Here is a 23,303-nt window from a genome sequence, read left to right as displayed (position 1 = left end):
AGAACGGGCGTGATTTGAATTGTATACAGTGATGTTGGCAGGGTTATTTGTGACGGATATGTGTAAACAGTGGGATTTTGCATTTTGTTTGTGTGAATATTGAATGTGTGAGTGGTAGTGGGAAGTGAGATGCACAACTTTTCCAACTAAGCACCCTCAAACCAGCCTAAGCTCTGTAAACAGCTCAGACAAAACAAAAAAAACAGTTTACAGAACCTAGGCTGTGTATTAACACTGGACATTCTTTCAGCCTGCACACACAGTACTGAAAGGAAGCAGATCGTTAGGAGATCATCACTGATTTTGACAGAAAGTAATTTTGTCAACAAGTATTATCCAGAATCACTGACTCCACCTTTAAATCACCAAACTGTGTTTTTTCCTTCTGTCCTTTAGGATGCTGCCTGTGGCAAAGACCACAGCAGACGGGAGATCCAGACATTTGACAGCCACTAACGTATGAGGAGTGTCACTCCTTTTCTGCACATCACGTCTGACCGCTGGTTGACCCCTTTCATCAACAGCCAACACTTGTGAAGGAGCGTAGGCCTACTAGTTGCCACACCTCATCAGCCCGACAGAAGTGGCAGCAATCGAAGACAACATAACTGAATGGGGGCTAATCGTTGCCTGAAGGTGCTCACACAAAAGTAACGACATGCTGCCACGCTTCCCGAATGCTTCCATCCACCGTTCATAGCTGCAGTTCAATTAAAAAAACATTCTAAGCGGTATTGCCGTTTCTGTGAGTAAGCAGCAGTAGCAGAAGTTAAAACAAAGAGAAGAAATTCCACGACAACCGTCAACGTAAAACGATATCAGCGATGCTTTGGCCCATATTGTTCACGTTGCATGCTGTGTGCACCGGCTTCGCGCACTCCATGCAACATTACCCGGCGGCCTGGGGACACTATGACGTGTGCAAGTCCCAGATCTATACGGAGGAGGGCCTGACGTGGGACTACATGGCCTGTCAGCCAGAAGCCACCGACATGACAAAGTATCTGCGAGTGACCCTCGACCCCCCCAATATCACGTGTGGAGATCCGCCAGAAACCTACTGCGCTTTGGTGAGTCGTAACCTCACCTTGTCCCCTGATGGAGACAGATGAGGCTTGTAGGCAGGATCACACAGCGTACTGGGTCAGGGATAGAGAGCAGTGCATACAAGGCAATGTGCCGCCGCCGCCGTAGCAGAGATTGATGTGCGCGCCTAAGAACCGGTGTGCATTAGGATACAAGTACAGCAATGCACAAACACACAAATGTATGCAGAAACAAGTTAATGTGTATGCACAGATCTTTTGAAAAAGCACGTTTGAAAATAAATAGATGCATATTGGCACACAAGTACCTCACAAGAACATACAGGCATCTATGGACTTAGGCATGTACACCTATCATATGTGCATGTAGAAATACATGTTCAGACAGACATGCACAATCATACAGTATACGCAACAGGTCATAGTACTTCATAGTAAAACTGTCATTAATCTGGTAGAGGCTGAGTTAAACAGAAAGTTAGTGTCCCCACTGTACTGCTGTTTATCTTAAGTCACAAATAGCTTATGTATTTATATCTGGAAAGTTTTATAGAGCCAGAGAACGGACAATATCAGAGATTTGGAGACAAACATTTGCTTCTTTTCTTGTAACCTTTTGTACTAAAACATTTCCACACAAATGCATTTACTGTCAAGCTATTTCATCAAAAGTATTGTGCTTTTGGAGACCTACGTTCACAAGAACATGCATACACTTGTATACATGACTGCACATACACAGAGGAAAGGATCAGTGTGCTGTGAACGGTGACAGGTTAATTGTAAATGGTGCAGTTATAAATGCACTGCATGCTCAACACCAGTGTTTAATGTTGTGTTTCATTGACCCTTATCAACCATTATAAAATGTGTTAACCTAGATTGAATGCGTTGAGAATCACACTCAAAGACAACAGCCAGAGCCCAAAGGCTGTTCCATTGTTCTTGATTAGAAGTCGTGTGCATGCCCCAGTGAGAGCTCATGAGAGTAAATATTTACCAGATAAAACAAAAGGGTGTTTGCAAAAGGAGAGTTGTTATTCTCGCGGCTCCAGATGGCATTGAGACATTTAATGCCACCGTACCGTTGGATGAAAAAAAGGAGCCAGTCTCCAGTCGAGTGTGAATTTCTGTGAAGCTTTACATCAAACTGAACCGTGAAACCTTTATCAGCCTTGTGTATTATCCTAAATACACAACATTACCATAACACAGGGAGTATAAAGAGCGATATATAGAGAGAAGAGGGAGTCATTTCACCGCATTATATGTTCCGGCCGGGTTATAGATCTATTTTCAAATTGCTATCTATGTTTCTCTTTATATTTATTAAGAGATCTTGTTTTATATACAATATACTGCATCGATAACATCATTATTTTCATAATTCATCACAAATTGTATACGGACCATTTATCTTGTTTTGTTTTGTTTTGTCAGCATATTGTGTAGTTCTCGTAAAGGCGTGTATTTGTACATATTAAGTTAATATATTTCTAGATCGAACTACTAGTCATTTTTTAAACTCGATTACTCACCAGTAGTATTTGCCAAGTGTTTTAAAAAAAAAACTGGTCACGTCTTATTGAATAATGCTTGCTTACCCATTGCTTGCATTACTTTGTGTGGTTGTTACTACAGTTAAGTGGCTAGTTGTGATTAAATAATCAAGTGCTCCTGCTAAACATTTGTCGAATTTCCTATTAAAATAGACAATGGTAATGCACCATGACATCTGGGCCTACTTTGATGTTGAAAGAGCTGAAGCACAGCACTACCAAATCATTTCATTTCACATTGGTGGATGATGTGGTTAACCTGATTATTCCAGTGCTGGAATAATATCCCTTTCATGAACGGCTAATGCTACATAGCCAGTTAGGTGCTTTGGGAATATGTGCAAATGTGTACATAAGGTTGCATCTTGATTTGGCTAAATGAGGTTGTATGTGACTTTTCAGATGTCCCTACATGTGACTGCCTGACTGGTGTCTCCTTTGACATGAATATGAGGTCATCATTGTTCAGATGATCAAGAACACTGACTCCTTCTGCATGCGACGCGCCAAAAATGGCTGTAGTGTGTTTGATCTGTTTACAACCTCGGCTGGTGCACAGGACGACTGACACCGGTGACCTTATACACCGGTGCTTCCTGAGAGTTTGTGGGAGATGAAAGGAGTATGCAAATGAGCTCTTTCAGCCAATCGCCAAGTTGCCTGCAGTTGTGAGCCGGGTCTAATCACTTTCCTCAGGACTTGGTTTGCCGAGTAATGTTAAGTCCCTCTACCTTGTGCTTAATATTCCTATCTAGATCACTCGGGGACTTTAAAAAAAAAAATTCAAACTATGCCCTCCCAAATATAGTTAAAAGAGTCTTAACTCAATAACGGGACATTGATCATTCAAGAGTGGATCTTTTATACCTTAAGATTTGAGGTGGTGACTTTTTGAATGACGTAGCTGGTTTTGGTCCTAATTCCAAGCCTGTTTACTCTTGAATGTTTAGGACAAGCAAGGCAGGGAGTTGAGGATAAACAGTGTCTAGGACAGGTGTTCAGCATCAGGGAGGTAGCCCTGTTTTTATTTTTAGCTGCAGACCTTCAGGGGTTCTACAAAATGTGTTGGTATTAAGGCTGTTCTCCTGTAGTGCACCGAGGCACTGTCAGTCAACATCATTCGCCACTGGTCCTAATGTCCTTTTTTATGTTTTGCTAAACAGTAATAGTCAGTGTGCAAGCTAAAAGATGGACATGGATAAACTGATACTGTGACATTACTTTTCCAAATGTGTCAAATATAACTGTGACTAATGAGAAAAATAAACTTTTGATATTCAGCTTTTTCACAGACTATCCAATTAGACCCATTTGAAGTGAAAGGCTAGACAATTAATAACAGTAGTGTTCCAAATGGGCACTAATGAACTGTGGATGTTAACGCAGAGGAACGCCTGTTAAAAGACTATCTGCATGATACAACCTCTCCTAATTGTTTTTGATATGGTTAACAGACATGAGAGGGTTTTTAATGAAGGCACTTTTCCCCCTCTCTTCATTCCAAACCAGGTTGGCTTTTGTGGATTAAATGGCTATTTGCAAGAGTGGGGTGTTTGGTGTTTTGTCCCCCCAACGGAGCCTCCAAGGCAGCCTGCGGTTAGGGTAAGGGTTATGGTAAGGAATAGGGCCTTGCGCTGCCTTGAAGGCTCCATTGGGGGAACTTAATACCATCGAGCCAAGGGTGGAATGCCATTATTTCCAATATGTTGAGAGGGGGGTTTGATTTGTAAGCAATTCAGAGTTGAAACAAATCATTTGTAGTTGCTAAGTGATGGGAAAGGACATGTTTATTCCACCAAACATGAAAAATATTTTATCAGATAAATGGCTGCGACGACATCTTCAAACAATCACGAATCTGCTGGGTAAATAAATGCTGTCTTATTAAACAGACCGCCCTGTCAAACATGTCCTAACTGTAGCTGGCACGTTGGAGTAGTGTTTGGATTTGTACCCTGTTGATTAGAGAACTTTTCACCCAGAGGGTTGGTGGTTTGAAATGTGGCAGCAGGGAAAATCATGGAGGAAGAAGTTGAGAGACAGTCTGTTGAGAGAGAGTTGAGAGACAGTCTTTACTCCCACAACATCCACAGCGATCTAGCAGTTGATCTAAGGGAATGAATGGAGGCTTTGAGTTAGTCGTTGTCGTCCCTCAGGCTCCGCGGTAGCTGCAGCCATGCTAACTCATCCACGTCACGTTGGCAATGTATAAACATTTGTGAGAACGATTGAGTAATGGTGCTTATTCTAGCTACTCTGAGTCTAACTGGGAAGATTCATGTAATTCCTCTTGAACTTTATTCAGTTCTCTGAGAATGGATGAAAGAAGTTGGTGCTGCCAGATCACCACACGGCCCCCTCGGAGGCTTAGGAAGGGAAGACGAGACGAGAGCTCCTACTAAGCTGCTCGGAGACTGCCATGTTATTGACAGTTAATGCAGCAGACTTATCTTTGCCGGCAATGACGGGAGTCATTCTGAACTTTCAATCTCTGTTTTATGTGCCCACAGGAGCTAATTTATGGAGTTTAGAAAAGAACTATAGATTTTAGACTAGAGAAAGGAAAGTTACCTTTGCTTAATAGGCTGAGGTCATTGACAAAACTAGTTGATCAGCAGAAAGGCTGGGGCCTCAACTCTATCTCCTATAAAATATGTTTAAGAATACATGTACAGCCATTTCTGCCTGGATTAGGTTCAATGGACATATTTCTTTCCAATCTTGGGTTTTCCAAAGGAAAGATCAGGAGGTAGTTGCCGCTGCCCCTTGTGGCCAAAATGAAATCAATCAATGATTGCAGGTTAAATCAAGTGATTCCAGCTCATTCACAACTCCCTAAATAATAGACACCGCGAAACTCAGTCTACTCTGTAGTGAGAAATTAATGCAGATGCCTTACCCTCGTGAATCGTCATAATTTTGCATCAATAGTGACTCATGTCACCGAACCTATGTTTTATAAAATGTAACGCATTGCATTTAGGTATTGTTGGCATCATAAAATGTGTTTTTTTAAAGGACACTTGATAGTGCATACATGTAAGGTATTCTGACACTTCTGACTAAATAGAATGGTGGACTGTTGATATAATACACCAATAGCAAATGGTTAATAATGGTAAATGGGAAGTGATTTTGAACACAGCCTGTGTCTGTGGTAAACCAGTTGGAGCCTCATTATCATAAGAAACAGTTCAGGTCATCCCAGAAACTGCCATTGCCCCTCTTTGATCCCTGTACCTCTCTTTTTTTTTGGGGGGGGGGTGTATTCACTCATCCATACTTTTGTTTGGGGACAGGGAACAGTTGGAGCGTTTAGCTTCCTGTCAACCCAGTGCCCTTGACTCTGTTCTGAACTGGCCCTGCCCAGCACATCATCACCGCACCAGTGCGTTCCAAGACACCGAGATGACATGCAACATGTCCCCAGAGTCCAGGAGAGGGAGGGAGTCATCATTTATTCTTTCACTCGCCTGCCACCTCTTTTGTCTCCTGGCTTTTTAATTTCCCTGTTCCTTGTTTTCTGTCAGCCGATGACGCATAATATCCATGGCTTGTTTGAAACGCGTGGAGGTTGGATGCTCGATATGAGGTGAGCGCTTGACAGATAGAGATATGTCGGCTTTATTCCCTGGGATCTGTGACAGGTTAATTCTAGGAAGGTTGTAAATACAAAGACGGATAAATTATGCATGGAGATATAAAAGAAAGTGATGGGCTTTGTGGTTTGACTAGACAGAGAGAGTCTTTCTGGATAGCTTAACATTTGGATGCATGTTTGCTGTCTAAAACAGAGCGCCTGAACATAAGCACAAGTGTGTTATTCTTTAAGAACATTTTCAAGCACATTTTCATGCAGCCATATTACTTGAAAAGCGAGTATGTTTTTTTTTATGATCCTTGCATGACTATCTTTTTTTCAGCACAAATAATAACTGCACATTTCCTTTTTGTTGTCATTAAGTCAACAAAAATGTAATGAATGAAAATCATCAGATCCGTCTGCTTCAGCTGGGCAGGCGATTGATTAATCGATCACATTGTTTGCTGTGGGTAATTAGAGTAGCATATTTCAGTGTCCGGGGGGAAAATAGAAAGTTGGAAAAAGTTGAGACAAGCAGCCCAATCATTCACATTTAGGTGGTGCTTCGTTAGAAAATCACAGCTGCACTGAAGGCCAGATATCAGGCTAAGTTTGATAATTATCAGTTGGACACATATTTTAGCTAGAGAAACAATTACAATGTTGCTATTGACCGGATTAACTTGATCCAACTGATACTTTCAGCTAAAAGCGTGGCCTCTTGGGAATATGCAGATTTGGTCTTTTTGGCGTCTCTTTGATTGAAGGTGGTAAATCTTAAAATTAAAAAGCTGTATTTTTAGTAGTGGTGGGCCGATAACGGCGTTAACGTGCTGCGTTAACGCCAGACTCTTATCGGCGATAAAAAAAATATCGCCGTTAATCTCTTATTCCTCTTATTTTAGCGCGGATGTATACCTGGCCGAATTGCACTGTAGTGCACGAGTCAGAACGAGTCCGACTTCGCACCTGTGTACCACATCAAACGTAACGTGCTCACATGGATGCAGCTAGGAAGCCGCCGGGTTTGCTTCAGGGAAAATGTATTTTTAAGAAGCTTCCCAATGGAAACCTCGACAAGACCAAGGTTGTTTGCACCTTGTGCAATGCGGAATTGGTTTACTGTAGGAGTTCTAACAGTCTGTGCTCTCGGAAGCGGCCGGGGCATGCGTGTGTACAATGGGAGAGCTTTGTGTGGAGAGAAAAAAAAGAGGCAAGGGAAATCGCCAAAGCCAATGCATAGCCTCGACTCATTAAAGGTTGAAAATCACTGAACACACAACATGTAGGCTAGCCTATGGCTTAAGGCTATGGAAATCATTATGGAAACAATATTTTTTTTTATCAGTGATAGCTCAGCTGATCTCGTTGCTATAGAGACCACGTCCGTCCGCTTTGTTTGACAACTGACAGAGCTGCCAAGTCTCACCCTTTTGGCCGTGAGACACACTCATATCAACTAGCTCACACTCTCACACGCTAGCCTACAACTCAAATTTCTCACGCGGAGAAGTTAATCCCCAAAATAACGATTGTTTTGCGGGACTTTTATTTTGACAGTCTTATATTGAAAAGCTAACAGACATGAGTTCCGTGACATCCTCTTTCTGCACGCGCGTTAACTTGATGCATTAGGTGTGCACCTGCACAGGAGATGAGCCCCTGGTCTGATGGCCACCTGGCTTGAGAAACACGTTCTCAAAGACTTACTTTGAGTCATTATTTAGGGAGCACACACATATTATGATTGAATTCAAATGAGCCATTTTAATCTAGATTAATCTAGATTAATTCCAAAATTAATCTAGATTAATCTAGATTAAAAAAATTAATCTATGCCCACCTCTAATTTTTAGACACACAGCTTGCAAAACTTAGTTTAAAATGTCCATTGTGCAAATTCAATGTGAACTGATAGAATCCTTACAGCCCTAATTTTCAAATTACACATTAAAAAAACTTCACATAAGATATTTAATCTTTTTTTTTGTTCCCTTTAGGTTTGAATTTTGAAACAGGGTGACGAAGACAAATCTAATTACCTTTCAGTGCTTAAGGACCAAAACTGCAGGAGATAAGATGGTCTTTTGGACCGATTCAAATGAAAACCCTGTTACCTCAAGATACGATTCGGCCTCCTTTATTCCGCTAGTCCAGCCACATTTAACTAATTTGCTGTGGATACCAGCCAATGGTGTGGGGCTGTAGTAAATCAAAGCTTTAAATAAAGTGCTTTCAAAGCAATGCCGTTGTTGTGGCCGTCAGCTAATTTTTCATTGGCGTCCAACCTCAGACAGCTTCATGTCCCTCAAATAAGAAAAAAAGAAAATAACTGTGACTTACTTAAGCTCTCCCAGCCTGCAGTCCTTGTATGACCATTCACCCGTTTATGCTCGACAAGCTGAATGGGATTCTTGTAAAGATACAGTAATTGAGTTAATCAAAAGCTATTTGGCAGGCTGGCTCTTTGTGGCTGCCCAAAAACACTCAACTTGGCTCGCCCTCTGCCAACGGTTGCAGTTTTTTTTTTCATTTGCAGTGAAGTAAGTGCTTCATGTGCACAGGGCACATGAAGGATTCTCACTCCCTCGAGACACTGATTCTAATTTGACCATACTGGTGAGTGACAAGCTATGAATCAGTGCTCTCATGGCATGTTGAATGCTTTTTACCTCAAAAGGACTGTGTTGGTGGGAAAACAGCTGTTACAGCTAGAGCTTTTCTTTCAAAAGGCCATATTCACTTATTTAACATAAGAACACAGCAAACAGCTCTCTTCCCAGATGTTATACAGGAGCTAGAAAATAATAATGAATAATATATTATAAGGTAACACAAATCTGTAGCGTATCTTGCAGTGGCCTAGTGTTGTTGTAAGGAAATGTCAGACCTTGTTTAAAGAGAGAAACTTCATTTTCCCAATTTATAGTAAGGATGGCAGCAATGTGCAGCAGAACTCAGCAAGAGTGGACTTTATTGGAATAATTGTAATGATATTTATCGTTTCTACTTTATTTCTGTTTAGGTAAAAAATCAAACAGAACACAAAACCCATACCTCTAGTTCAGACATGTCTTGCTTTAAGAGTGTTGATGCATATTATTGGTATACACTCACCGGCCACTTTATTAGGTACACCTGTTCAATGGCTTATAAAAACAAAAAGCTAATCAGCCAATCACATGGAGGCAATTTAATACATTTATGCATTTAGAAGTGGTCAAGACAATGTACTGAAGTTAAACTGAGCATCAGAATGGGGAAGAAAGGGGGTTTAGGTGACTTTGAACATGGCATTCTTGCTGGTGCACAGCAGGATGGATCCATACTTTCATGTTGTTTACGCCAAATTCTGAACCTGCCATCTGAATGTCGCAACTGAAATCGAGACTCATCGGACCAGGCATGATTTTTCAATCTTCTTTTGTCCAATATTGGTGATCCTGTGAGAATTGTAGCCTCATTTTCCTGTTTTTAGCTGACTGGAGTGGCACCCGGTGGGGTCTTCTGTAGCTGTAACCCATCTGCTTCAAGTTTGGTTGTGTTTTGCGTTCAGAGATGGTATTCTGCATACCCTGGTTGTAACGAGTGGTTATTTGAGTTATTGTTGCCTTTCTATCATCTCAAACTAGTATGCCCATCCTCCACTGACCTCTGATTTCAACAAGGCATTTTACGTCCACACAAATGCCGCTCACTGGATATTTTTTCATTTTTCACTGGATACATTCTCTGTAAACCCTAGAGATGGTTTAGAGTGAAAATCCCAGTAGATCAACAGTTTCTGAAATACTCATACCAGCCCTCCTGGCACCCTCAACATTGCCATGTTCAAAGTCACTTAAAACCCCTTTCTTTCCCATTCTGTTGCTCGGTTTCAACCTCAATAAGTTGTCACGTCCAGGTCTACATGCCTGAATGCATTGAGTTGCTGACATGTGATTGGCTGATTAGTTATATGTGTTAACAAGAAAATGAACCGCTGTACCTAATAAAGTGGCCGGTGAGTGTATACCGTACGGTACAAAGTTGAGATCCTGTGCTGAGCTTGGAATTTAGCTGGGAGCTCCAGTTTTTAGTATATTAAGAAATGTATCCCTGTATAACTCTCTTAAAATCTCAAACGTCTCGTTTTCTTATAGCAAGAGCTGTAAGGGTGATAAAATAAATATGCAATGAGAGATTGCATTGAGTTACAGAAGAACCAAGGAACAAAGGCTGGCCCAGAGCTGATGTCAGGATTTCGTCTGTAGCAAAAGTGTGCTAACACTCCTGAAAATCCAAAATCATTGTGACATTTCTGTTCAAGTACAATATATAATACGTCGGGGTTCTTTTATCTGTCCTCTAAAATCCCCAATAATTCAAAATGCTGGCTGTGTCGTCGTTTTTTTAAAGGTCAATTATTACAGGGAAGGATTTTTTTGTGTATTTTTTTTATATTTAGAGAAATCATGAACCGGGTCAGGGGGGAAAGACTAGAAAGAGAGAAATAATGGCGAGATGACAGGCAACTGTTGCGACCCACCTTCCCTAAGGAAACCCAGCCATCATGTTGTCAGGCCATATCGATCTCTGAGAAAGAGAGAAAAAATCTGTACTGTAGAGAGAGAGAGAGAGAGAGGGAGGGAGGGAGGGAAGGAGGTAGAGCGGTATAGGGATGAAAGTACAGAATGGAAGAATGTTCATCTCCAAAAGTGTCTGGTGTGATTTTATCATGCTCCCGTGAAAGGGTGACATTTCAGTAATGCCGTATTCCTCACTTTGGCATTTCAAATTAATAAAAGCCTCTAATAACTATGCAGATTGAAAAGATGGAGGATGAGTTGAAACACAATGAGCTAACACACTGAACAATTCCTCAATTTCGATCTCGATCTTTCTTTCGCTTTCTCAATTTCATTCCAGTTTCTATAAATTTCTCTGCAATAACCCCTGTATTTCATTGTGAAAGGAACTGAGTCTGTATCCTCTGATTTTCTTCTAAAAAGCAGAAAGCGTTTCAGAGCTGCTTAAAGGAAACACCCATTTACCCAATGCAATAGTTCATCAGTGTATTTTTGGGGTTGAGGCAATCTGGAGTAACACACTGGTAACACTTTGTGATGTTTCAGTTTCTCTAAATGATTTGGCCTGTAAGACAGACATCTTGTGTCCTATAGGCCAGCTACACTTACCAATAGTTTTGCCAATCATATCATCAAAAATCTGCACTGATATCAGTAGTAGTTTTCAATGGAATCACCATTATCACTGGAGGAATCACCATTATCACTGGAGTAAGTTGTGGAGGTGAATTTATATTTATATGGAGCTGACATGCAAATTTACCGCATTGACCAATCACAAATTGTCTTGACAGTGCTTCAGGGAGTTCAACATTGTGTTTACATCTCTAAACTGTAGAGGAGAAGGTTAATAACAACCGTTGATTGCCAAGAAATAACAAAACACGTAACTCTCTATTAAACCACACCTTTTCCTTTTTTAAACTGCTGTTTGTGGACAGATTAAATAGACAAGATACAACTTGTTAATCAGTGTGTATCACAGTTTTTAGGTAAATTTGTATTGTCGGATTAGCGGTTTCCCTTTGCTTCCAGTCTTTAAACCAAACTAAGCTAATTGACTCCCCTGACTCCAGCACCACACCACAAACACGAGATTGATATTGATCTTACAATCCAACTCTCAAATAGAAAGTAGATTAGCGTATTTCCCAAACAGTTGAACTATTGCTCAAATGTTGATGGATCAGAGAAAACCGGAGAGGCAATTTACATATCTAAACTGTCATACACAAAGCATACACATAATGTATAAATCTTGTCATATGGGTGTGGTGGTCCACTTTATCCAAAGTGTCTTTCTGAACGATGTATGTAAATAATTAATACACAGCCAAAGCCAATGAGATACAAAAGTGCAAGCCTTGCATTTGTTGTGTCATGCTCTTTCTCTCCAGAATCAAAAGAGGTGCCTGTAAATTGTCCGATGTGTTTATTTTACACTAACTTATCCGCCCGCGTTTGTTTTTGCCGTCTAGAGTATCTCGACAAGAGAGATATCAGTTTTTCACCACACAAGCAGGCGGTGTTTCATCCAGTGGCTGCTTTGGAATACAGAGCGCCTCAAAAGAGAGCAGTGGATCTAGCAAAGAGAATTAAACATCCTCTCATTATAGCAATGTTAAAGCTCTTTATTGAATCCTGACATCAGAAGGAATCTAATCCCAGACACAGCCAAGCTCACACACACACAAGCAGAAACGTGCAGCCACACACATCTTAATATATGTGAAAATATACAGGTTATAGCTCACATACAGATAAACACCAACACTAAAAAAGCAACAAATACTCATGTACAAATGAGCGAATGCCGTCACACACACCCCCCCATGACAATAAGGCGGTGTTAAATAAACCCCCGGTAGGACTCGGCCACAAGGGACAGATAATGAGGCCAGGTGTTAATTAATGTGGAGTGCGTTTCCCCTCGTCTGCCCGACACCCCGTGAATCCCAATCAAGGCTGCGGCCCTGGAAGTGCGGCGCGGTTGATTTGCCAAGCAGTGTATACTTCAAAAGGCCAGACTGGCTTGTGTTGCAGTCCTCAAAGGGACTAGCTTTGGCGAGGGCGACGTTCCAAAAGGACGGAGTGCCTGGCATGTGGCCAATGGAAAACACGAGCGCCGGGAGAAGTTTGTGTTTTTGTTTTTGATCAGACGTCTGCGCCGATAGCAAGTTACAGCCATCACCTCTGCAGCCCCTGACTGCCATCACCTCTGCAGCCCCTGACGTGCTGTTTGCTCTACCGCCCCGATGCATATGTTCCCGTTTTGTTTGCTGTGTGGAGCCTCATACATAACACTTGAAAGATGTCTCTCTGATGGGTCTTTATTCAAGATTCACCTCTGTTGCTAAAAATCACACAGATAAGGTGTGTTGCTCTGACAACATAAATTATGACTAATCCTTCGCACAATTTGCAAAGTGTTAATGTTTTGCTATCTAAATACAAAAAAAAATGCTTTTTTATATATAAGGTTAATTTTCAAACAGGGAGAGCTGATCTACAAAATGAATCTCCACAAAAGTATTACAAATAATATAAATATGTTAACCATATAGCTTCAGCCAATAGGACGTAGACACATCATTTATATGGTTTCCCATCTCTACAGGATTGAAGTTTGACAATTATTTGAGACTCAAAGTCATCCTATGTTTACCTGTGCATCTTGCAAGGCCCTTTGTGGAAGCTGTTAAAGAGGACCTATGATACTTTTCGACTTTTATGACCTATAAACGTTGTTATAATGATTTATAGTCATGTTTAACCATACTAGAGTATCAAATAATTACGTACATGCATTTCGACGTATTCCCTGCTGACCGTCTGGGGTGGCTATGCAGAGCACTAAACACTATGGCAGCCGGTCGAGCCGAACTCGTTCAAATTTCCGGATTGTTTCTGTCACGCTCGGGTCGTTTCTGTCATGTTTCCATGGATGGTAATGCTGCCGCTCAGGCAAGCTCCGGCTGCATGCCCCCACCTTCCTGAAAATTTCCCGCTGCTGGAAGGAAGGTAACCAATCACAACGGAGTGGGGTTTGCAGCAGGGGGGGAGGGGCGGAGAAGCTCAAAGCAGTGTGTAGAGAGAGACTGCTGTGCTCGCTAGGGTAAGAGGAAGAGTGTCCCGAAAATCTACATAGTTTTTTGTGATGTGATTTGTGTCAGGTTGCTCTATAGCAGTTTTTAACAAGAAATGAAGACCAGAAAAGTAGTATAATAGGATCTCTTTAAGGATAATTCACTATTGCAATGGACCTACCGACATTGTTCTGATTGCTCACAAACGGTAAATTTGAAATGATTCAACAACCATTCACAGCTTTAGCTGTGATTTAAGTACTTAAAGTGAGTAAAGTACTTGATGTGATTAGTAGTAGCACGAAACCACTGGTAAGCTTTAAGAAAATCGAATTCGAAATGTCAGAAGTTTTATTTTTGCAATCCTTCACATGCCGTGATCATTTAAGTTATCAAACCATCATGAGATAGCGTTCCTTTTACATGCATGGTATTGAACTTCCATTATCTGATGTCAGCTCGCCGACTTTCATAACCCTCCAACCTCAGATATGGTATGATGGAGCGCTCACAAGTCAGATGAGCAATCCTGCTGTCCTTCATTCAATCTGAAGGTCAAAAGAATAAAAGGCCTGGCTCTGTAGTGAGCCACTGCTGGCCCTGACTGCAGGTCATTAAAGCTCTATTGAGTTTCTGCCAAAGCTCTGACTCTCCCAATATCTCATCGTGGCTCATCTCAGCTGTCTCTTCCGTCGGGGCTTATACCAAGCCCCCTGAAAGGATCAACAGCCACTCTCTGTGTTCACGATACACTTAAGCATTCCCTCCTCTAAAAAGCCGACCTAGATCTACCTTCCTATCATCCTTTTTGGGCTGTCCTCTGTGTATCACCGCAAACATATCATCCTGGGTTATATAGAAGTACCAGGGCAAAGAGAGTATGCCTTTTTTTTGCTATGATTGAAAGTTTAGAGTTTATTGTGGTCTCTGATGGGCATCTTTGACTCTGTCAAGTGGTGCTTTGGTTCGAATCGTCTTCATTTGTGTTGTCCAGGATCAGCACCCTGAACACTGAATCAAAAGGCAAGAGCTGTCATTTGTCAAATTCCCCTCCTCCGGTGCCCCCCGTGAATGAGGATGGGCAAACGGAGGTGTGATAGAGGGGGTGTTGGCCAGCGACAGTTCTGCAGGTGTCATGAGGCACGATAGAGAGGTGTAAGGGCGGGCAGGATGATGGTATGATTAATCCAGCAACACCTCAGGTCCAGTGGGGGTAGACTTCTCTCACAGCAACACAGGCTGGTGGATGTTAGTAAGGGAGCAGAAAAAACTAGTAAAGGTCACGGACTTCTAATGTTATATTGAATGTTTTGATGTAAAAGCTATATGAAGCCTCAGGTTTAAAGATACATTTCTAGTTCTAACATTCAGCTATACACAGCAAATTCGTGAGTGTTAATTTAACACCCAGGGTGTCAAATTTAACACCAGCAAAGTGTCTATATGTGTCCACACTTAACAGTGTTAAAGTAACACTTTTAAAAATGTTAAACAGGTAACACTCATTTTTTGTTAATCTAACACTTCTCATTGTTAAAATTGAAAAATCTACTTACTTTCTCAAAGTTATCTTCCAATGTCAGCTCCAGATATGAAAGAAAATGGCGGTTGTTATGGTAAATGGTAAAAATGGTAAATGGACTTGTATAGCGCTATATCTCCGTTTATCACAGACTCAAAGCGCTTTACATTGTTTTTTGTACACATTCACCCAGTCACACACACATTCATACACCGATAGCAGCAGCTACCACGCAGGGTAGGTTTAGCACTAGGGTGCTAAGCTAACTAAGCTAACTATCGGGAGCAATTTGGGGTTCAGTGTCTTGCCCAGGGACACTTCGACATGTGGCGGGGAGACGGGGGATCGAACCTCCGACCCTGCACACCAGAGGCGAACGCCCTACCCACTTCGCCACTGCCGCCCCAAAGAGAAGGAGAATGATTTGTAGGCGTGGCTAGTATCTACGTCATGACCAAATTTAACGACGATGTAAACAACACCCAGATTTGACAACTTAATCTTCTCAAAAAAATTACAAGCAGTGTCATTTTGTCCCCCAGCGGTGTTAATACAACACCAACACTCTATATTTAACACCAACACCCACCATTTAACACCGACGTATTTGCTGTGTACCTTCAATTAAAATGCTTTACATGATCAGGATAAACTGCTTGCTTCTGTACAAACTTGCTTATCATTCGACTGCTCCTGATAGACCCCTAAATCTTTGTTGTACCAATATCAATGTGCACCTTGATCCAAGCAATTTCTATGGTGCATATAGTTTTGAAATAGTAACCAAAATAAGACCCCAATTGGAATCCATTGGGATTATCTTCCATAGTAGAAGGCTTTCAAAGTTACCGAATTGTGTCTAAATCCTTATCATAATGTGTGGATACATGGTAATGCAATACAATGTGTGCAAGGCTACATAGTTGTACAAGCATTGTCAGGTAAGAGAGCAATAGAGAATAAAGAGTGAGAGAGGCTGAATGTACAGTTGAAAATCTTCCTTGTCAAAAACTTCAGATCCCTTTATTGGAGTTGCCCTGCTAATCATTCTATTCTTTAACAAAAATGTGATCCAACTACACGGTATTCACTGTCTGTGTCCATGCGTATGCAGTATCAATGTAGGTGTGCTGTATATGTGCCGCATTTATGTAGGTGTGAAGTTTAGTGGAAACTTTGGAAAAAAAATAACTAATGTAAATAGAACGAGTTATAATTGCTTGAACTACCTCCCAAACTGTGTTTTATGAATATCATTATTCTGTAATAGCATTTCAGTGTAGTGACTTCTGATTGAACTGCAGTGCAATTTATGTGCCGAGTGATCTCTTCATATGCTGTGGGCCTCTGTTTATACCCCAAATAAATTTCCCCCCGGACTGGTAACTGATAGCACAATTTATCTTTAGTTTTCCTAAAGACGGTGCATCACTCCAATAAAGTCAAGCCAAACTAATTTAGTATGCATTTTCTAAGATAAACTGTCCAATAGTGATTTACAGAAAAACAAAAGGATTTCAAACCATACTCTAAAATGTCACAATGGCGAAATAACAAGCTCACCTTAAGGGAGATGGCGTGAGTGGAAAACCTTGGTGAGTTCAATCTTTTGATCAGAGCTTCAAGTCCAGAAATCTGTCAACTAAACGTATTGGTTGGATTGCCTGCACCCATCATTCAGCATGAGCTGTCAATGACCAGATAATTTATCTTCCATGCCACATCTTGTGTCAAAAGGCACATCAACAGGTTATGCTTTGTCATTCTCATAGGCCATATGTCACTCATTTTAACATCTGCCCCGCATCAAAACACCAGACACTGGTGTGTGTGTGTGTGTGTGTGTGTGTGTGTGTGTGTGTGTGTGTGTGTGTGTGTGTGTGTGTGTGTGTGTGTGTGTGTGTGTGTGTGTGTGTGTGTTGTGTGTGTGTGTGTGTGTGTGTGTGTGTGTGTGTGTGTGTGTGTGTGTGTGTGTGTTCCACATTGTTGGATGTTGCAGCTCATATAATTTGATAAATAAATCGTCGCACTTCTAGAACATTCTTGTTCCAACATTTCAAAGATTGTATTGATATAATGAGTCTGCGTCAAATATATTCTGAGCGGTGTTGTTTTTTCTTTCAACGTTTGTTGATCCCTTTAATAGAAAAACCTCAGTAAACCATTTAACACGACCATGAAATGACATATAAACATCCACTGATCCTTCACAAGAGTGTTAAAATCTGGAAGACCCGATTGCATAGTATTCCAGTCAATGACATTTGGTTGCACATTTCAAGCTCAAGTCTCTCTCTCTCTCTCTCTCTCTCTCTCTCTCTCTCTCTCTCTCTCTCTCTCTCTCTCTCTCTCTCTCTCTCTCTCTCTCTCTCTCTCTCTCTCTTCCTTTTTCTTTTGCGCTCACACTGTGTGACACCCTGATATTGGATTGACCTTATAGGCATCAGAGATCGGGACATCATTAGCTGCGAACAGCCGCAGACTCCCTGCTCAGGGCTCTTGCATTAAGCCACTGCCCCTAGACGGATCATATAGCATTGATAGAACCCAGCTGGGCTCGGTTACAGAGCTGCAATGGTGGCAAAAGAGATGCAGTACCAGTATGAGACAGGCCATTAGAAGCCCTTGCAGAGCTGTATGTAAGGTTAAAAGATGTGGAATAAGGAAGATTATCTGACTGCCTTGACATGAGCTACACATCTAAAGAGAATAATGATGAGGAGGCGAACATGTAGCATATTCTGTAATGTGTTTTTAAAATGTGTATAAGAGAGGTGACATGTTTTTATATTATGGACTTTCTATTAAAAATGTATGGTCTCTGAGACTTACATTAGATAAGCCTCATGACATCATCGGGGTTATTTTCTTAACACTGTGGAAAGCCCCTTCGGATCCTCAGAAGATGTGTCACAATTGTTCTTGTGGCTTGAGTAGGACTCCTCATTACAAGTAACAACTGTGCCTATTTTACATACACTAAAACACACACACACACAGAGACAGATATATTATGCATGTGATCAGACACGATAACTAAATAAAATAAATATGATGACATCATTTTATAAAAGTATCTTTACAGTTAGAAAAGTGTAATTATTTGGTGATATATTCGTTTGGCATTAATAATAAACTTTACAATAATAATAATAAAATGTGTGAGTGAGCTTAATATATATTTCTCAATAGTATAATAACATCATCAGCGTTTTACATGTTGGTTAAAAGTGAAAGCATGATAACCTTTAACTTCAACTATAATCCATGCTTAATTATACATTCAAGGCAGCAATTATCTTGTAAGGGCATTTTTCAACCGGTCGATATCTCATTTTGGTATAAAACCCTCCTTTCTTTTTTATTCTCCACTGACTTATTTCCCTCTCCCACAGCCATGATCACGAGTAAAGGATCAAGCTGTGAGGGCTTATTGTGTATCAATAGCTGCCCCCGGCATAGTACTGAAGCCCTGGGTCTTAAATGACCACAGAGGCTATTGATCTTCATAATGCTCTGTTTTTGTTGTTAAATAACCACCACAGGAAAGAAGATTGAAGGGTCCTGACCTTTCTCTAATTCACAATCATTCCACCTTCACTGCTTTGTATGAAAGCATTCCAGCATGGTGTGTTTTATTGACACACCATTGTTATCCTAATTAATTGTATTATTACTGATAGAAGGTACATACTGTAGATGTCAATTGAAGGTGCAGTCAACGATTCTGGAAAATACATGCTGTCAAAATCAATGAAAATCTCCTAAAGAACCACTACCTGTCCGTACTGTGTGTGTTTAAAAGAAAAGTATCCAGTCTTAATACACAGCCTCTGTCAACTAGCATGTTGCTAGCTACAGTGGGCCCTCTTTGTTATACTCTTTGTTTACAGAGCCTAGGCTGTGTACACAGTACGTACAGGATGCGGATCATGAGGAGATATTCACTGATTTTGACAAAAAAATATTTTGGCAACAAAGATTCTCCAGTATCGCTGACTCCACCTTTCATTTTAGATTGGAAAAGATTGTAACTTTGTATCATTGAGTGCTATTAATGATGGAAGGGGCTTTTACAAAAGGTTCGTTCCCATATGTGAACCGGCTCCTTGGCTAGAATGATCACTTGCCTGAAGGCCTGAAATCGAGCAGGCGGCGAGAGAATGATTATGGATTAAATTTATGACTGCTTTCCACTGGTCTCCGAACACTTCTTCTTCTTCTGCCGGCGTGATGAGGCAAATTTCTCTCTCTTTAAAGCTCTGTATTTACTCGGCTTCTCACTGTGGCGGCGGGAAATTGTTTTTCTCATTTTGCCACGGACGCTGCGGTCTGAGTACTTTATATCGTCTGTGAATAACGTTCCCATTTGGGATGATGATGATGATACACAAGCAGCAACCCAGCTGCTCCCGCCCAAAACCTAACCGTGACAACAAATGAAACAAATATAAGTGGAAAATACATGCTCTTGAATGACAACAGGGAAATCAATCTCTCTCACGCAGTATGCGTCTCTCTCTCTCTGTCCCTCGCTCGCCATGTGCGGCCAATGTCTGAGCTCTGAGCGGACCTCCAAGGCTGTCCAGGCACAAGTGGGGGAATATAACAGGCCTCAGCACACATCATTGGCAAACAGTTGACACTAGTACAATTTATTGTCCCTGTGGGTGAAATCAGGCATCCAACGTCCTCCTATTACCCCTTAACTCTTTCAGATGTTTTCACTGCGGTTTTTGTTTTCAGGCTACAGTGTGGACCTTTCAAGAGCTGTGTGTTGGCACTGCACTTGTGTGTGTGGGTGTGCAAGGAGAATACTTTTAGCAACTGATATCTTTCTTTAAAAGAAAACACATATTGTAGAAAGGTCTACTATTTCAATATCTTTCCCTCCCACTCTTTCTCATTCACGCACTCTCTGTCTTAGCATCGCAACCCTTATTACCCTCCTAATTGGATCACTGAGGGCTCCTTTGAGTCAACTGAGCGGGCCGAGTGACCCACAATCCCTCAGTTCTTGGTCTACCTCATTGCATCATTATCGCTTTCCAATTGCGGAGCAAGTCGCTGATAGCGTATCACGGCCCCGCAAGTAATAAAATGGACTGAGAAGATCTTTATCTTTCTAAAATCAGGGGAGTCATACATACAAAACCTCTTTCTGTGCAGATGATAGAGCATCAAATACGATTTTACTTTAAGTTTGAATTAAGGGTCCTTCCTCAATGACAAAAAGCAGCCATTGGTCTTTTAAAATAAAATATAATGGCGTCTGCTTATCAGCATTCCTGCCAGTGATCTTCACTCGACAAAGTGGCAGTCAGTGTTGAACGCAGTGCAATACCGGAGAGATAAGCGAGTATAATGTTGCCGATAGCACTGTTCTCACCTTTAGATAATTTTGCGTGTAGAGTGTCAGATGATTGCTGATTATCGAACCGCTTTACAGTTGATCTGAATCTCATCTGCACTTAACCTCATTGTTCCTGGAGCAGAGGTGAGAGGAATGTCAATTGGAGTGTGTCTTGAGCTCGCTGGCTCTGTTTCAGCTCTCTCTCCCTCCCTCTCTCTCTTTGCTAATTCAGCCACACTCAGACACACAAACACACACATGGCACATAGTGCATGTGCACACAGGCAAACACATTCAGAGCTCTCTCTCTCTATCCCTCTCGCAAACAAACACAAACACATCAAGAGCTTCTCTCTCTCCCCACTAACATGCTCACACAAACATCCAGACTCAGTGGACGTCTATGGTAAAAAGCAGACACAAGCCCATGAAAAATGCATGTCCCTTTGCGTGTTTCATAAGAAACACTCATCGGGATTCTGTTCCCATCTCGGCTGAAATACCACGAGGAATATCAATTACACTGGCAATTTGGGTGGCAGTGTAGGCACGAATGGTGCTGGCCGAGAATATGGGATCCACAATGTCATCTTAATGAGAGGGTCACTTTATCCTGCAGCTCCAGGGCCAACATTGCCTGCGCAGATTATAAAGTACGCATTGGTGGGAATGTGATGGAAATGCTATTGAGTCCATGGTGGAATCCTATTAGGATGGCAAGCCTATGAGGTGATGGAAAAGCAAATAACCTTTCGAGGCAAAGTGGACCAACAGCCGACCTGGGAGAATGCTGCAGGGCTTCGTAATCGTGTGGGTGGGACTATTGCAGAGAATTGCTTTATAAATAGTTTTCTAGGATTACTTTTAGAAAACTACTTTTTGAATGAAGCGCTACACCATTGGTCAAACAATTCTGTTATCCCAAAAATTAACCCCAAAATTAAACTGATTAGCTTTTGATTTAGGGCATAGCACTTTAAAAATATTCCATTTTGTAAAAACAAATGAGTAATCTTACAAATTCATACTATACAACATCTTGTAGCTATACAATATCTAAAAGTTGCATATGCAGATGTTATACCCTGATTTCAATGTGCACATACTCATGTGTATCGATTTGTTTTTTTGTTTTTATAGGAGAATCCTTACATGTGCAACAATGAATGTGACGCCACTACTGAGGAGCTGGCTCATCCTCCAGAGTTGATGTTTGACTTTGAGGGTCGCAACCCCACAACATTTTGGCAGTCCACGTCATGGAAGAAATACCCAAAGCCGCTCCAGGTAAACATCACACTGTCGTGGAACAAAACCATCGAGCTGACCGACGACATCATACTGACCTTTGAGTCAGGCCGACCGGAGCAGATGGTGGTGGAAAAGTCCCTGGACTACGGACGGACCTGGACCCCGTACCAGTTCTATGCCACCGATTGCCTGGATGCTTTCACCATGGAACCCAAGACAGTCAGCGACCTGACCCAGCGCACCCTGCTGGATATCATCTGCACCGAGGACTACTCCAGGGGCTACGTGTGGAAGAACGACAAGACGGTACGTTTCGAGATAAAGGACCGCTTTGCCCTCTTTGCCGGGCCTCGGCTTCACAACATGGCCTCGCTGTACGGCCAGCTGGATACCACCAAGAACCTGAGGGACTTCTTCACCGTCACCGATCTGAGGATAAGGCTGCTGAAGCCAGCAACTGGGGCCACCATGGTGGATGAGAATAACCTGTCCAGATACTTCTATGCCATCTCTGGTATCAAGGTGCAGGGCAGGTAAGACCCGTTCATTTTTTCTTGCTGGTTTTTCCTTCAAATAAAATATAGAAGACACAGTATTTTAAGTTAAAAAAATTAATAATAATAATACTAATTTCCTTAAAAAATAAATAATTAAAGTCTGTGTAAATGCTGGCTCGTCTAAGAGTTGTTCTAATGGTCCAGTTTTAGTACAATCAAAACCACATTAAATTATGATTACAGCTGGTCAAATGTACTACAAATTAAATAAGCTTTAATGCCTCCCCTAATGTTCTGCACATTTCAAAAGCAAAAAGTGTGTTTTGGAAGTGAAAAAGTGTTTGGGTGGCCTAGAATAAGTTCAACCCAACTTAACTTGTATTCTATTTCTAAAGTCTGAAGCAGGGAAAAAAGGTGGCAGCCTTAGCAGATACTGAACTCTATCTCGTAAATTACTTATTATAACCCTAACTTGACAAGGACAGAGGTCTGGGACAGCCTCCTGCAAACCGGGGCGAAAAGAGAAGTTTTAATGCATGTCTCTCTGCATTTTTTATTGCAGACACACATTAAAATTCCGCAGACATCTCATAATCCACAAATATGAGATCACGATTATAGGTTCAGGTGGCACATAGACCAAAGTTAAACATACTTTGGTTAAATAAACTAAATAACAACATAGATAATTTATTTTAATGACTTACAATGACTTTAGTAGATTTACTAATAAGAGAAAATACTTGATGTTTTATTACAAATTTAATGGTGATTTAAAGCCTGCTCTTTTAAGTGAAATGTCCTTCATTTAAAGTGTTTACGGATGAATGATTATAAG

The 23,303-nt window shown here is 41.3% G+C and overlaps 1 protein-coding gene across 2 annotated transcripts in view; it reads left to right on the top strand.

Annotated features, from left to right (window-relative positions):
• LOC307255946 (netrin-G1-like) overlaps nt 1-23,303 on the top strand; it is a 57,231-nt gene that overhangs the window by 4,304 nt on the left and 29,624 nt on the right. For both annotated transcript variants that reach the window (XM_080034776.1, XM_080034775.1), the window contains exons 2-3: nt 397-1,070; nt 21,858-22,501. In XM_080034776.1, coding sequence (XP_079890902.1) covers nt 825-1,070; nt 21,858-22,501 — 890 coding nt within the window. In that variant the 5' untranslated portion in view covers nt 397-824. The remainder of the gene's footprint in view (nt 1-396; nt 1,071-21,857; nt 22,502-23,303) is intronic.

Source organism: Ammodytes marinus (assembly GCF_949987685.1).
Source record: "Ammodytes marinus genome assembly, chromosome: 9".
NCBI classification, from domain to species: domain Eukaryota; kingdom Metazoa; phylum Chordata; class Actinopteri; order Uranoscopiformes; family Ammodytidae; genus Ammodytes; species Ammodytes marinus.
The sequence above is the reverse complement of the archived record's forward strand: the minus strand, read 5'-3'. Positions and strand labels throughout refer to the sequence as shown.